At 44.3% G+C, this 16,104-nt stretch overlaps 1 protein-coding gene across 2 annotated transcripts in view; it reads right to left on the bottom strand.

Annotated features, from left to right (window-relative positions):
- zeb1b (zinc finger E-box binding homeobox 1b) overlaps positions 1–4,210 on the bottom strand; it is a 49,669-nt gene extending 45,459 nt beyond the window's left edge. The window contains exons 1-2 of one of the 2 annotated variants that reach the window (XM_053858552.1): positions 4,149–4,210; positions 2,500–2,645 (exon numbers count right to left, since the gene is read on the bottom strand). In XM_053858552.1, coding sequence (XP_053714527.1) covers positions 2,500–2,533 — 34 coding nt within the window. In that variant the 5' untranslated portion in view covers positions 2,534–2,645; positions 4,149–4,210. Of the gene's footprint in view, positions 1–847; positions 1,002–2,499; positions 2,646–4,148 lie in introns of those variants that run through there. The other variant, XM_053858551.1, reaches the window with a different exon arrangement.
- Positions 4,211–16,104: the final 11,894 nt, after the last annotated feature.

Genomic DNA, 16,104 nt, shown 5'->3' with positions numbered 1-16,104 from the left:
ATGTATATTTTTTTGCGCCCGGAGAGACGACTAACTCTCCGCGAGGCAGGTCGACACTCCACCGACACCACGTTCACGAACGGAGTTTTTATCAAGAGAAGTGTTGAAATCCACCTTGGTGTCACTTTTACCACCAAAAAAAAAGCGAGTGGACAGGATCCGCGGTCCTTATATGGAGTGAACCGCGGTACCGGAGCGGAACACCCCGCGTCCCCCCGGAACCAGCGCTCGCCGTCCGCTGCTGTGAGCGCGTCAGAACCCTCGGATCTGATACAAGTTCACCAAACTATCCAAACCGAGCCAGAACCGTTCAAAACACAGCCCGGTCCATAAATTTAAATAGAAAAACAAAAGCGCGTTTTCAAGCCTCTCTCGTATTAAACCCATGTCTGTAAGAAACTTGAGCTCATTCGAACCCCGAAACAGGATGTTTTTCCAGATCCGGAACCGACTTGAATGAGCGTTTAGAACTCAGAACGGTGAGATGAGAAGAGATAAGAAGTAACGGACTCGCAGTCGCAAACAGGTCCGCTGCTGGTGGTGGATGAGAGAAGAACGAAAGATAGTAATTCCACCAGAAGTGTCCGAAAAAGATGTGAAAAAGTGAGAAGTGCGGGTGGAAAAAGCGAGAAAAGGAGCGAGAGGGCGCGGATAAGAGGTGCGAGTAACGGTCCCGGTGCTGAGGACCGCTAGGCGGAGGGAGAGACGCGACCCAGGTATAACGGTACAGCTCATTCCCAGCGCTCAGCCAGGCTCAGCACCGGACCTGTGGGTCGCCAAAGTTTCCCCCGCCAGCGCCGGGGGAGCGAGAGGCGACCCAGAGCAGAGAAGCGGCTTCGGTACTCACCGTTATTTCTCCGCGGGTTCGCCTGCTTTCTGCGCTTACACCTGGGGCCATCCGCCATGATCCTGTCGTTGTGTCTAAATGCTGCCGGAGAGTCACCTCCTCTCACCCCTCTCCCCCCACCCTCACCTCCTTCTCCTCCCCCCCGCTTCACCTCCCCTTATCCGCACCTGGTTTACGACAGTCCGCTTTACGACATCACCTTCCCCGCACCTCCCCGACCCACGTTGCCAGGACCGATCAAGTCCTGGAAGTGATGATGCAGTGAGTGTGTGTGTGTGAGTGTGAGAGAGAGAGAGAGAGACAGAGCGAGTGTGTGTGTGTGTGTGTGCGCGCGCGTACCTGCCTCAAAAATCACACTCTGACACAACTATGACTTCAGAATGGTGTCATCGCTGAAAACATTTGTTTTCAAAAATAATTTGAACAATTTGAGACATTAAACATAATAAATATTTAGAAATATACGTGCTTTAAAAACATGAAAAAGTAGTGAAAAATATCAATCTATTTACACACTTCTCAGTGAGCTGATGGACAGCTAGCGCTTTAGCTTCAAGTGTTTGTAGCAACTTGCTTTAAACCTTTCATGGTTCATCACTACCATAAACCGGTTCATGGTCAGAACTGGTCGAAATGCTCATCATAATGAGAACTTTCAACGTTGATTCAATGTTGCATTGTTGTCATGGATGGTTCAAACTTTGAAAATTGCCTTTGAAAGTCATTAAAAGCGCTGGCTTTATTGGCAGGACGCGCCATCTATTGGGCATAGCTGCTAAACAAATCCAAAAGGTTGCACCATGAAACAAAATGTGACCATTGAAACACGGAATGCTAGTGGCTTGCTAGCCAGATGCTGTCAAAACAAAATGACAATGCAGACACAAAGAAAAAGTGACTTCTTCTGGAAGACACCAGTAGCAGCCTTTGTAGCTAGCTGTAAAAAAATGTTAAAAACTAGTATGCTAATGAGGTTTAATCTCATATGCTAACAACATACCTGCTAACCAGGGTGACAAATTTTGGTGTCGCTTAACAGTTTGTCTTTTTCCAAAAGTCAATAAACTACTGCCAGAAATCTAAATTTACTTTTTAAAAACATTTGTAACGTTTATTTACTTAAATTGATAAATTAACCACAACAACAACAATAATAAAGCAGTCTTCATCTGTGGACTCTTACTACCCTGGGTTGCTAAACCGTGTCCATCCAGAACTGTAGGACAAGTATTTGAGCAGCAACAATTGCTGATTCGGCGACTAAATAAATGACATGAGCTCATCATAATGATATGACAGGTACTGACCACTGCTGATTGGATGAATGCTGTGCCAATGATATGTGCGGGATGTGAGTGAATAGGCTTTAGATGCTGTATATAGTTGCCCATTAAATATAAAGAACAGTGATAGTATATAGCAACGCCTCATATACTGTGGGTTTATGTGGTGCTGATACGCAACAGACCAATGAACAGACTTGAAGGAACAGCAATATTACATGGATCTTATTAAACATAAAAATAAAGGAACATAAATTGATTAATTTACGTTGCACAGATGTTCATAAATAATGTTAAATTGGGAATCAGGAAGAACCAAAATTGGCCATTTAGAGCAGAATTGGCATGAAGAATTAATGAAGTACACACCACATCTCCAGATGAAACTCATGCCAAGACGCATCTAGTTCTACTTCGAGTCTCTTCCGAGTGCTTCATGTTTCCACTTGTGTGAAAGGGTTAAACTAAGTTGTATTGATGATGGTGTGAGCATTAAAGATGCTTTCTTGGCATGTCTAGAAGAGAGATGAGCAAAAAAAAAAAAATACTATTAACAGAACCACAAGTGCTGGCTACTAGTCTGTTGACACAATAGCCAACGCTGATACATCTTTTAGAATCCACAGCTTTTGCTTACGCTGTCTGTAGTGAGTTGTATCTTTATCAAATTCCATCCATGAAGCTTTTCAGGTCAGACAAGTTAGCAGCATGTTGTTAGCTACAGTGGCTACATCAGGCCTGAGCAACAGCCTTGAGTCTTTGTTTAGTCTGATCATTAGCACTACTTTTAAACTCTTGTCCCGTTACATGAAGTTTTGGATGCAAAGAGGTTTATTAAGTCTTATTTTTATACATTGAATGTCAATAGACCTTTTTCATTCATTGTTTTTGTTCTTTATTTCAGTGACAAATTTTGCCAGGTTCTCAAGAGTCATAAACAATAAGTTAGCTTAATGTGCTTTGTGACTAAATGTGGTGTTCGTAGTTGGTGACTTTGACCAGTCTGTATCTTTGTTTGCTGCCTCACCTCACTGTTTCTGCTACAGTAGCAACTCAGAAAGCCTTTGGCCTAGTTAACGGTTATTTAAAAAAATGTTTATTACATTATTAATCTGTTACACAAAGTGTGTGTCGGCATCAGAACCAACCGGTTCATCTCATCTCTTCTTCAGATCAACACGGCTGTGACATCACTGGCAGGAGTAAAGCTTCGACTTTATAATTATTCCATTAGATTATCATCCCATTTAGCGACCGTCACAGCGGCAATACTCGGGATGGTTGCGTTAGATGAATACCACCCATTGTGACCTCCAGATGATTGTGTGTGTGTGTTTGTCTGTGACAGAGGAGGCGGTCATGAGACAGTCATCACTGATCCAATCCTGCACCTAGAGAAAGAGCCTGCTGTTCCGCCGGGTCAAGCCCACCACGGCGATGTGGAGCATGCAGACACGCCAGCATGCCGCGTCCAATCCCGGCCCAGACCGCCACACAATGACGATCACATTCTGCGCTGTGTAAAATTGAAGGCGCGTCACATGCTCAGAGAGAAGTATTCCGGAAGCTCGTAGTACTTGGGGAGTTAAGTGCTTGTGAGGGGAGGGACGAGCGTGGTCCCATGATGCCACATTGTGGGTCAGGGGGGCAGCGGTTGCTGCGGGGCGATGAGGTGGATGGGGGTGGCGTTCAGAGAGGAGGCGTTTGCCCCGACCATCTACCACCATGGTACAGTCATGTGGAGATGAAGTAGCTTGTCGACAAGATAAACAAAGCGTCTGAAATGTAAGGCTCTTGTTGTCACATGACACCATAGGAGGGCAAGTTCCTTTATGTTTGGACGCAGTAACTATGAGTCACAACCACTAGCCTGCTACCACATTTAGCTTCACTCAGATAGCATCGTGTAGTCGCGAGCAAACATAAGCTAGCACCATAGTCGTTCACTTTACTTCTTGTTTTACTGGCACATTTAGTGCAAGTTAAAGCAAAACTGCTTGGTGAGGAACGTGAACTACCTTCTCTGGTTTCTTCGTTCAGCTGCTTGTACCGATCTTTGAGCTTTGTCTGCTGAGCCAGCTCTTACTTTGTCTGCGAAAATGTTCAGGTAAAGAGCAAAGTCATTTCTTCCTCTTTGATTAAAGGCTAAATAGGCGACACAGCCACAGAGAGAGTGGGTGTGGACTGTTTCAAATGACTTCACTTCTGAGTCACACGCAAAGCGCAAACACAAAATATGATCATAGGCAACACATTCTTTTCACGCACGCACACAAACAAGACGATTGGTAGCAAACCTTTATGAAATACAAACAGGGATAGCACATTCTTACACATAAACAGGCTTCATATACACAATCGTAAACACACAATTAAACACCAACAGTAATACTCTCATATACAAGGCAACGCACACACACATCCCGCTTGTTTTAACACCTCTATCACTGTCATAACAACGTCATGGTTCTGTGTTTGCCTGACACAGCGAGGTGGTGGATCAGCACGCATCTGCGATTGACGTTCGACAAGTAGACAGGAGGCACAGCGGAGATGAAATCATCACTTTTTAATCAGAATTCTGCTCATTCATGTGTCACGTGACTCTTCATTTCTACGATGCCACACTCGTGCTTCTTCTCCTCGCCTCCTCTTCTAAACAATTCTATTTTCTGAAATTTGATGATGTTCTTCTGTAGTACAGAATTGATGCACAAAGACTCAAGTTGTGTCAGAGATGCGTGAGCGTACTCTCTCTCTTAGTGTCTGTATAGCTCTGGTGCCCAAAGTCTTGCCCGGGGGCCAATTGCGGTCATTTATTAGACTTCAGCCGGCCCCCAGCTTCTGTCATGAAATTAGCCTTGTGTGGCTCAACAGCACAGAAGTTGTGATTTTGGTAACAATTATGACATTATTTATCAGCAACTACAGCAAAATAATGACTACAAAAATGAAACATGACCGTGTGGACGTGGCCCAGTCAGAATCCAGGCTAAATGGAAGACTCTCAGTTGGTTCCTGGGATCACACTGCTATTAGGAATTTTGGTGTGAGCAACGTGGCATAATGACAGGCCTTCACACTTTTGCACACTCTGCTGCGCACCGATGACCCTGTGTGATTAGGATGATTCAAAATATTGATCTCATTCTAAAAACCACCGCAGCAAATTCCAAAGATCACCTGGATTGTTGCGGCCGGTTTTGTCCTGGCTGATGCCAAATGAAATGAACGGCTGACTCTTGCTCTTCCTACAGGGAGTTGAGGCTAAGAAGAGCAGGAGGAGGGGGCGAGGTGAGGGATAAGCAGCCATCCCCTACTACATTAAGGGATCATGCTGCTCCCTGAAAATGAGTATTGATCCTCTTAGGTCCAGGATCGTTTAGGAGATTAATGTGAGAGGTGGTTGAGCTCCGCGGCGCTCTGTGCAGGACCAGGGATCAGCTCAGTGGGACGGTGGAGGGACAGCGGAGCAGTTGTGCTCGAAGTGGGGTTGAAAAGGGGAGGGGGCGGGGCCACGCCATCTGGGATGTTGCTAAGAACATCAGCTGGATGTGTAAAAAAACAGTCAACAACTGAAAGAACAGAGGAAGCGAGAGAAGAAGAGGAACAGAAAGTGCAGATAAAGGAGGACAACGGTGAAGGTCCATCCTGCCAGCTCACAATAGTGATACGGAGAGACACAGCTAACTGCTTAATCTGTCCCAAGGGACTGCGGCTAAATGTGAGGTCCTCCTCCTGCTCCATCAACGAGACCACCAACCCCCACACGTCACCAGCGCCGTGGCTCAGAACCAGCTGGGAGGAAAAACATGGTCAGACCTTAAACAGTCACACTTTCCTAACACCATCATGGCGAGACCCACTCACCTGAGTAATGGTCAGGTGACTGTTTGAGGAATCAACTGTCTTAATGTGAAGAAAACTTCATCTCATGTTAGGGTGGTGTTTAAAGGCACCAATGGTTGGGAACCGTTCGACTCTCTAGCCTGGGAATGTCCTCATCCTCCTCTCTCCAAGGGTCACTCTGGCCCTTGGGGAAACTGCTAAAACAAATATTAGCCCATGTATTGAGCCGCGGTTGAATGGCTGCTGTCACGAGCCGAGAGCCAACAATACAATGTTTTGAGTTGGAGATGTCAATCTGCTTTTTTATTATTCACAAAGCCAGAGAAACGTACTTCTGCTTCCCGCCTGCCTGGATTCTTTCAGTCAAGACGGGAAGCAGCTGACACAGTGTAGAAGGGGAACCACACCTCTAAATTCTGACTCAGACAGAAAGTGACCTGAAGTCATGACATGTCAAAGGAGGGGAAAAGCTTAATTAGTTATTCTTGTACTTCTTTATTTCGAGATGTTTCCTGTGTGTCAACTGCTTTTGAGAAGTAATGGAAGAAAGACGTCCCTAGAGATAGCAAAACATGTAGCTTGATGCTAATGCACAAAATGTTAGGGGAGTTTTCAAACTGTGTTTGTGGTTATGTATTTAATTTTTAGAAATATAAATCCTCCAGTAAAAGCTTTGCACAAAACAAACAACATAAGACGGTCTTGAACCAGATGGCAGACTGACAAATGAGGTCAGGAAAGAGGTGTCAGTGTTTGCTGAGGATGTAGTGATTTGCAGTGACAGATGTCAAGGTATGAGCTGGAGAGAAGAGGAATGAGAGATCTGAGTGAATGCGAGTTGTGGACAGGGGTAGAGGTTAAGAAGAGAGTGAAGGCAGGGTGGAACAAGCGGCAATAACTGTGACGTCAGAGGAGCTGGAAAAGTGAAGTTTGGAGGGACAACTCATATTTGGAGACAAAGTCAGGGGTGCCAGTTCGGACACATAGAGAGCCGAGGCAGTGGCGGATTAAGAAATGTGAATCAGGATGATGATCAAGATAAGTTAAGGCGGAGGAGACTGAATTGTTGTGGCAAGCCTGAAGAAAAACGTTGAAAGAAAACAAATATTGCAATAGTCTAGATGTATCTAGTGTGCAAGAAAGTCAAAAAAAGGAGGAGAAACAATCTGTCAAAACATCTTATTAAAGCACTTTGTCAAAGGAACTGCAGGTGGCGCACAGCCAACTCTTGATGTCGCCATATTAGCTAGCACTGTCAAACTGAAGGCTACAATAGGGGTACTTCAATGGGATGTACATGTGCCCAACGAAAAATTGAATATTCAGCGCTTTGTATAGCGAGGCAATGGGACGCCAAATACTGCATCATTGGTGGAGAAGTAGGCTTGTGCTGGTTGTTTTTTTTGTATAGCTTTTGTAAAGCCAAACAAGTTGAGGCATGGCATCAAGTGTATGTTGCTATTCTGAGTTTGCATGTGGAAGAGCTGAGCCAGAGGCCAAAAACTCCCTTTGACGTCCTTCGCCAATTTGTCCTGGAATGATGGTCAAGAATAGAATGTCAGATATTTGTGTTAACACTGTACTATTCGAGTACAAGAGAGAATTGCAGTATTCATGTGGTGCCACCCAGAAATAAAGAGAAGAGCTGAGTCACTTGATTTAAGATGCTTCTTTGCATTCAGAGACGCTTGTGTTTTATTTTGTTTTTTTAAAAACTTTGGTTCACATTATAGTGTCTGTAGAGTTCATGGGTGAACCCAAGTAGGAAGGAGATTTTCCTCGCCTCTTCCTCAAAAGATCTTGTGATCTCTGAGTCCTAACTGAAGAAAATGACTTTATTAACAGAACAACGCATAAGCTAGCGATCGGAGTGGTTTGTAGCTGTACACTTTGTCCTCCGGTGAAATAGTAAAACTACTAGTTGTCGAGTGATTAAGTTTCTGGATTTCGGATTAAATGTCATCCATAGTGTCCTTCTACAGTTCCACTAGTATTAGGATCTGAAAGTTCCTCACCTGCTGCTAAATGAAAGGCTGCCGGCGCACCAGAGGCCAAGATACATACTTGTGTTGGCCTGGAAGACGAATACGTGCTAACTCTTCTGTGTTGCTTTCAAAAGAAAGACGGTCGAATCGTGTGTAGCTTTTGGAGCCGACTGTCCGAATTTTACTGCTCATTTGTCCTTGCAGCCTGACGGCGTCCAAGATGTTATTTTTGGAGCCATCCTCCAGTCGGTGAGGAGCAGTGGAGCGTCATGTGTTTAACTGCAGAGGTGGGTGAGGTAATCCCCTCACGAGTCTCGCCGGAGTTTCTCAGACACTGACACAAGTATTATTGAATTCTTAGTAGAAAGCGTTTGAGTTGCTACTTTTGGCAATTTGGACTTGCTCAAGGGCAGTGTCAGTCATCTGTCTTCCTCAGGAGGAAGTGCTATTGATGTGGGTTGTATGTAGGATGATTCTATTCATGAAGCTTTTAAAAATCCAACTGCATTTGGAGTTGTCCAAAATAATATTAACGCTGTGGTAGGCAGTAACAAAGGGTTCTTGAAATCACATGTCGCACTTTGAATGTTACACAGACGTGTTGCTCCAACACTTCAAACCCAGTTTGACATTTCTTCAGACTGCGTCACACATGATGTCTGAGCTTTTGAATGTTGAGTGACCTTTACACAATTAATACGTCCCCCACCTTTCAGCTGTGGTTCTCCCGTTGAGAGTCACATTTGAAAGTGTTCAGTTGTGTGGGAACATCTGTAATACCCAGGGGGAATACTGTGTGGTTGCTCGATGTTCCACTCCGTGTTAGCCGCCTCCCAAAACATCACACCTCGACTTGTTTCTCCTCACACAAGTCATAAACAAGCCCTACGTACTTGGGTGTCTCCCTCCTTCACTACCTCGTAAACAGATTGTCTCCGGTGCTGAGTGCGGCTCGGTCGAGGTGTTTCTTATTCCTGCTGGATTGCCGTGCGCCTGCGACTGATGGCCTAATGTAATTTCACAGTTCAGCGTCCCTGAACTCAGCACCAGGTTCTCGTATGACCACCCACACACCTTTGCAGGAGGGGTGCGGAACAAGCGGTGGGCTGCTGGATCTGGTTTTAGGCACTCTGCCTTTCAATCAAACCTGGGCAGACGTTGTGAGAAGAAACATTTCTAATAAAGGTTCAGTGAGGTAGCAGTCCAAGCATCCCTTTCCCTGGCCACCTCTGCCTGGACTCAGGGATTAAAGAATAGTTTACACCTCTTATATTTGTAATTTAAATTTCAGATGAGTTCTCTCAGTACTCCTAAAAGACCACAAGGATGCTTGTATGCGTCTTCCAAACACAAACAATCATAAACACAACTGGACACACAGACACAGATGCACAAACATAATATATGTTACACAGTCTCCTGAGACTCATGCCCTTACACTCACTCACTCACTCACACACACACTGTCACTACTGTAGATGATCAGAGACACAGACTTACAAGCAAACACACTTATATTCATGAACAATATCACAATGACAACATTCTCAGCAACATACACTCAACAAAAATATAAATGCAACACTTTTGTTCTTGCTCCCATTTGTCATGAGATGTAAAATTCATTCCAGATACACAATATTACCATTTCTCTCAAACATTGTTCACACATCTGTCTAAATGTTGCTTTGCACCTCACAGATGCGCCACATCAAGATGCTGATCTTACATCATGATTAGTGCACAGGTGAGCCTTAGACTGTCCAAAATAAAAGGCCACTCTGAAATGTGCAGTTTTTTTTTTTGGCTTTATCGGGGGTCTGGGGACTCCGAACCAGTCAGTATCTGGTGTGACCACCATTTGCCTCCTGTAGCGCAACGCATCTTCTTCGCATAGAGTCTATCAGATTGTCAATTGTGGCCTGTGGAATGTTGGTCCACTCCTTATCAGAGTGAGAAGCTGCTGGATATAAGTGGGAACTGGTACACGCTGTCATATACGCCGGTCAGGCACATCCCAAACATGCTCCATGGGTGACATGTCTGGTGAGTATGCTGGCCATGCAAGAACTGGGACATTTTCAGCTTCCAAGAATTGTCTCCAGATCCTTGCAACATGGGGCGGTGCATTACCTTGCTGAAACATGAGGTCATGGCTGCATGGCACAACAATGGGCCTCAGAATCTCATCACGGTATCTCTGTGCACTCAAAATGCCATCAGTAAAATGCACCTGTGTTCTTGGTCCATAACAGATGCCTGCCCATACCATAACGCCACCACCATCATGGGCCACTCGATCCACAACATTGACATCAGCCAAGCGCTCACCCACTCGACGCCACACACGCTGTCTGCCATCTGCCCTGAACAATGTAAACCGAGATTCATCCATGAAGAGAACATCTCTCCAACGTGCCAGACGCAATCGAATATGAGCAGTTGCCCACTCAAGTCTGTTACGGCGACGATCTGGAGTCAGGTTAAGGCCCCGATGAGGACGACGAGCATACAGTTGAGCTTCCCTGAGGCGGTTTCTGAAATTGTTTGGTTAGGCAAACCAATTGTTTCAGCAGCTGTCTGAGTGGCTGGTCTCAGACGATCTTGGAGGTGAACCTGCTGGATGTGGAGATCCTGGGCTGGTGTGGTGACACCGGTTGGATGTACTGTCATATTCTCTGAAACGCCTTTGGAGACGGCTTAAGGTGGTGAAATGAACATTCAATGCGCAAGCAACAAACCTGGTTGACATTCCTGCTGTCAGCATGCCAATGGCACGCTCACTCAATGCTTGCGACATCTGTGGCATTTTGCTGTGAGACAAAACTGCACATTTCCAATTGGCCTTTTATTGTGTACAGTCTAAGGCTCACCTGTGCACTAATCATGATGTCAGATCAGCGTCTTGATGTGGCGCCTCTGTGAGGTGGGATGGATTATCTCAGCAAAGCACAAATGCTCACTATCACACATTTAGACAGATTTGTGAACAATGTTTGAGAGAAATGGTAATATTGTGTATCTGGAATGAATTTTAGATCTTTAAGTCCATCTCAAGACAAATGGGAGCAAAAACAAAAGTGTTTTTGTTGAGTGTACATTCACGCATGCAGACACACAGCTTGAAACACTAAAGCAGAACAACACTTATGATCCCTTAATGTTTGAAAATGTCACTTTCCATGCATTCTTTACGTTGGTATTGCTGTTCACCAATATATCCACTGGGGGAGCAGCCCAGAGTCAAATGTTTATGACGACAATGAAATCCAAAACAAACATGACGAATATAGAAAAACAAACAAAAGTACAAAGTAAAACGAAACTGAGCCGAGGCCGATAAATATATCACGATTGGACGACGTAGAATTTCCGCCGTCTTCTCAACCCATCCTCACTCCCATGGTGCAATATATTGATGTTGGGAAAGTTGCAGTTTGTGTCCTACACTGATTTCAGCATTGAATGTTGACGCATTGGCATCGAGAGACGTAAAAAAAGATTGTGGTTGGAGTTAGCTATGACAAAGGATGGCGCTCCTTTCATTCTTTGTGTAACAATGTGTCAATTGCTGTTGAAATCCAGTCAAACAGCCATGCGTTTTGACTAAGGAGGAGAGTCACATAAGGGGCTAGAAATAACAACTGACATCCAGTTGAATTAACTAAAGAGCTTCCGGACTTTCCCCCCAACCCAGAAATGAAACGTTACACAGGAAGGAAAAGGTTCTTTTAGTGCACTGAATCACCAATGTGTACACACCAACATGCAACGCTGAAGGATGCCTTTGTCGTCAGTAACATGTGTTGTTGTGTGAAAGGCACAACTCCAAACACAAATGCACTGACTTGAGATCAAACCGACACACAGCACAGGCAACTGTGAACACTCAGTTATAACTGCACACAGAGATGGTTCCAAACATGATCACCAACATGTGCTGACAAGCATGCAAACACACTCTTACACAGCGGAAACATGTTTACACGCTCACTGCTATTAGACGCGCACCAACACCGGCATGGACACAAACCTACTCACTCACACGCAACTCTTTCATGAGACGTCTAAAATTAGCAACAATCTCAGAGAATCAGAGATAAGGGCAGATATCCTGTCAAGTTCCCCGAAACAGCTGATTAAAACCGTCTGTGAAAACGAAAACTCGGCCGACTCAGGGTGAATGTGAAGAAGATCCTGAAACAATGGAAGACTGAAAAGCAACAATCAAGATGACGATTCACGGTCCACAGACGCTCATGCTTATTCAGTGTGTCCACTGAGGTGTGCAACCCCTTCGTTTAATATTTCCATGAGGCTGCCCGTGAGTGTACGTGAAGAGCGGCGGTAATAAGGAGATAATGCATTCTCTGCCGGTGGCAAGAAGGTACGCTTGAAACATCGCTCACAGAAGCGGCAGCATTCGGCTTGACAGTGGACACATACATAATTAAGCCAACTAAAGGAATGAATATTTCATCCAGAGCATTTTCATCTCCAAACATCAAAACACCTTAGCGTCTCACATAATGAGCAAGGTAACTGACTTTAACTCACAGAGGAGCGGAAGAGGAAACAAAGTGTGATGCTTAAAAATATGTCAGAAGAGAAGGAACTTCATCCCGGAGTATTTTTAGTGTCAGAGTCGCCAGGTTCTGTGTGGCTAGGATTACGGTCGGGACCACAAGTACTTTCCTCACACCTTTGCATTTTAGATTTCAGAGTACAGCCATTCTAAATACCCTAAATCATGCAGGTCACGCTCATGGCTCCTGGGCCATCTCGGGTCTGTGATGTTATTATGGATGGCCGCGACATGCGTTCACAATCCTCGGGCAAAAAGCCCACAACTCACATTACAAGAATTTGTTGTTTTCCAGATTCAACATGGTCAGCAACTATTGATCTTGCTTGGCTTGCGACTAAAGCACAGTTCAGAGAGGATTAGTTTTGCCTACGGATGTGGGGTACAGGAGATTTTGGTCCAGTCCGAAGCCAGGTCAGTAATCTTTTCCGCATGACTGGAGTTTTACCTTTCCAGGAAAAGTAACTCCAGGTAACACTAATACAATATAAATAAATCTGAAGAAAACGTGTAGAGTTTCTGACAAAAATGTCTTGGAGTCTATCATGGAAATCACACGACAAATTTTGTAATGAATGCCTGACCCATGGAATTTACCGGTGTTTGAACCCATGCTCCCGCAAAATTGGAATTAGACTCAAGGATTTATGATTTTTTTTAAAATACGTGACACTTTTGTCTTTATTTCATTTGTCGTTGCATCGATGCTACAATGACGATGTAGCATAGCACGCACACAATGACAGGAAGAGACAGCGACGCACCAGTGGATTAATCCCGCCCATTTTTGGTAGTTTCATGGACGTTTGTGGTGCGAACAGCCTGTTAATGTTGCCAGATCACTTGGTCAAGTGGTAGTATCCCATGTCCCTAGGAAAAACTGATCCATCCCAAGCTGTTTGTTTTGCAAACAAAATAACGTTTTTTAAAGACAAAGTAAAGCTTCAACGGCTTGTACTCAAAGCTAATATGCTACAGCATGCTAGCTAGTTTCAGCCCGCTATATCAGAACTGCAAAAAAAGGCAGCATTATGATTTCTTGTCCTTTCTTCAATCGAGCGATACCACATCCCACACCTTTTTCAAAAAGTAATGTGCAACTAGGAGTCAAATCGAGTCTGCAATGTCATTTCCGCAAGAGCTTTAAGTAGTGACTTCAATTCATGTTCAGTTTTGTGACCAAGAGGGATATGAAAAAACAGTTTGCAGCAGTAACACTGAATTTTCACTCACATTATGACAACAAACATGGACTCACACTCTTATTTTATCTCTGAGAAATTTGTATTTTGTATTCATAGTTACCAGTTATAGTAAGTTAATTCTGTTAGGTCCATATCCTTGACTTGTTTTTGGCCTGTTGTGTGACCGAGTTTGTTACCGCTGCCTTGTCGGGAGGACTACATGCCGCACACTCTGCGCAGCACTTGAAGAGCGTATTCTGTTCACAAAACTACTTCTACAATCATTTCCATTCATTCTAGTTTAGAAAGCAGCTCTACAGCTTGACAGATCAGCAGCAGTTAGCATAAAACATCTCCTTTATATTCTTTATGCTCAGTTACTCTGTGTGAAATTATCTCCACAATTGGACTTAAAATAGTCTTATCTTATCTTTTCCACTCTGCACACTCATGGATTGAAATTAACCTGAAATGCTTAAGTGAGAGCCGATCAATACTGTCATTATCCTAAAGCAATTCTTAATTCTATTTGGCCCCCAGCTAAAGATCTCAATATTGATTATAAAGTAAAGATTCCGCTCTACTTTTCCTGAAGTGGCCCTCTAAACACAGACATGCATCAGGATTTATGTCAACAGTAAATGGACAGTAAACAGAGCACAAAAAGACCAAAATGAACGTGAAACTATGGGGGAAATATTTGGATGTTTTACTACAATGGGCATCATTAAGACATTTTCAAGTCAGTTTAGGAGACCCTTCCTATTATTCTGCTCTATTTTAAAGGCGACTGCCTGGAGTTGTGAAAATGTTGGTGATAACAAGACAGAGTCCAACAAACAGCAAGGTTCTGTGACAATTTATTTTGTATGATTTATTAGGTGCATCAACGCTTTGAATCTTCTATGTGAACTGCTGCTTTTTCCCCCATTGGTGAACCTACTTCATCTCATTACTACTATCTACATCTACTTATCAAGATAAGCTAAAACTGTACTGATCCCCTTGCAAGGACAGTGACTTGTCAGAAGAAGCCTCACAGCGAATGAAGGATGTGTAGATCCCAAGCCGTTACAGAGTCTGGCTCAAAGGAGCCTTGAAGGTCTTCTTTCCTGCTCCAGTAGGTGATGAGTCCTTGACTGACGGTCCACCTGCCACAGTTCATCATGAAGAAGGTCAGATAGGTTTTCAGGTTGCTGCCACTTTTCTCCATCCCCTCCTCCACGCACTCTTTTTTCTTCCAGTTACGCAGCTCACCTTCTTATCAGGTTGTTCATCCTCTGTGAGGCCTTCATTCCGCTTCAAAGGAAAGTATTCTGGCGACTGTAGAGCAGCTCATACTCAAATGCAAGTAGCATGGGAGGCCTGGTAGTGCTACCACATTCTAGTTCTTCTCCAATAGATGTTGCTTAGGAGAAGTGAGAACGTGATTCTCAGCAGGCAGACCAAGGACAGGGTGAAGAGACTGCACATAGGCCGAGGAGCGTATCGTCACTCCGGGTAAGGTGAACGAACGTCAGCAGGATAGTCGCAATTGACATGTGTCAGCTGGCTAGTCGAAACTAGATTCAAAAGAGCAGCCAGAACAAATGAGTAATCTGTTCAAGATTACATATGCGAGGCCGTGAAGCATTGACACGATCAGAAACAGAAAAACCCCTATTAGCATAACTGTCTGTTTTTTTCGTCCCCGTCAGTCAACTACGCACACAAACAAACAAACATAGCGAGAACGTCGCCACCTGCCACAAACGATACTCTGTGGCCTGTGACAGTGTTAACAAAGGAGGACATGTGTTGCCCGGGGTGAGTCAAAGTGCAAAGCCAACAACCCCACGCCTGACTGCACAGAGCGAACCCACACACACACACACACCAGACTAAGGTTGTGTTTGCATGTGTCACCATGTAACATATTTCCATAATTAATAAGGACTTCATTAACACTTGTGCTGCCTTAAGCACAAAAACACAAACAGGACGTGAGGCAGGTTAACTGTGTTTTACATTATTTTAATAGGACTGACGCACTGTTGCGTTCTTTATACTCTCCTATACCCCCCCTCGGTCCACTGGTTTTATAATACGTCACAGAGTTTTGGTTCTCACTTCATTGTCAAACAAGAAAGGAAACTCTACAGCTCCGTGGGGGACACCTGCTGTCCAAGTTGGAGCTACAAAAATGAACGTGTCTCATCCTTTCACATTCATTCTTTTAATCGCAGAACTTCAGGGTCATGGGTCGCTGAAGCAGATCCCAAATCACTGTACAGTACGTCACACATAGACAACCAGATACTGTATATAGACACACATCAATGGACAATTATTCTGATGCGGTCAAAAAGGAGTTCTTGGGGGAAATGCAAAC

This window comes from Synchiropus splendidus, chromosome 3 (genome assembly GCF_027744825.2).
Source record: "Synchiropus splendidus isolate RoL2022-P1 chromosome 3, RoL_Sspl_1.0, whole genome shotgun sequence".
In the NCBI taxonomy this organism is placed as follows: domain Eukaryota; kingdom Metazoa; phylum Chordata; class Actinopteri; order Syngnathiformes; family Callionymidae; genus Synchiropus; species Synchiropus splendidus.
This window is presented reverse-complemented; position numbering and strand designations above follow the sequence as displayed.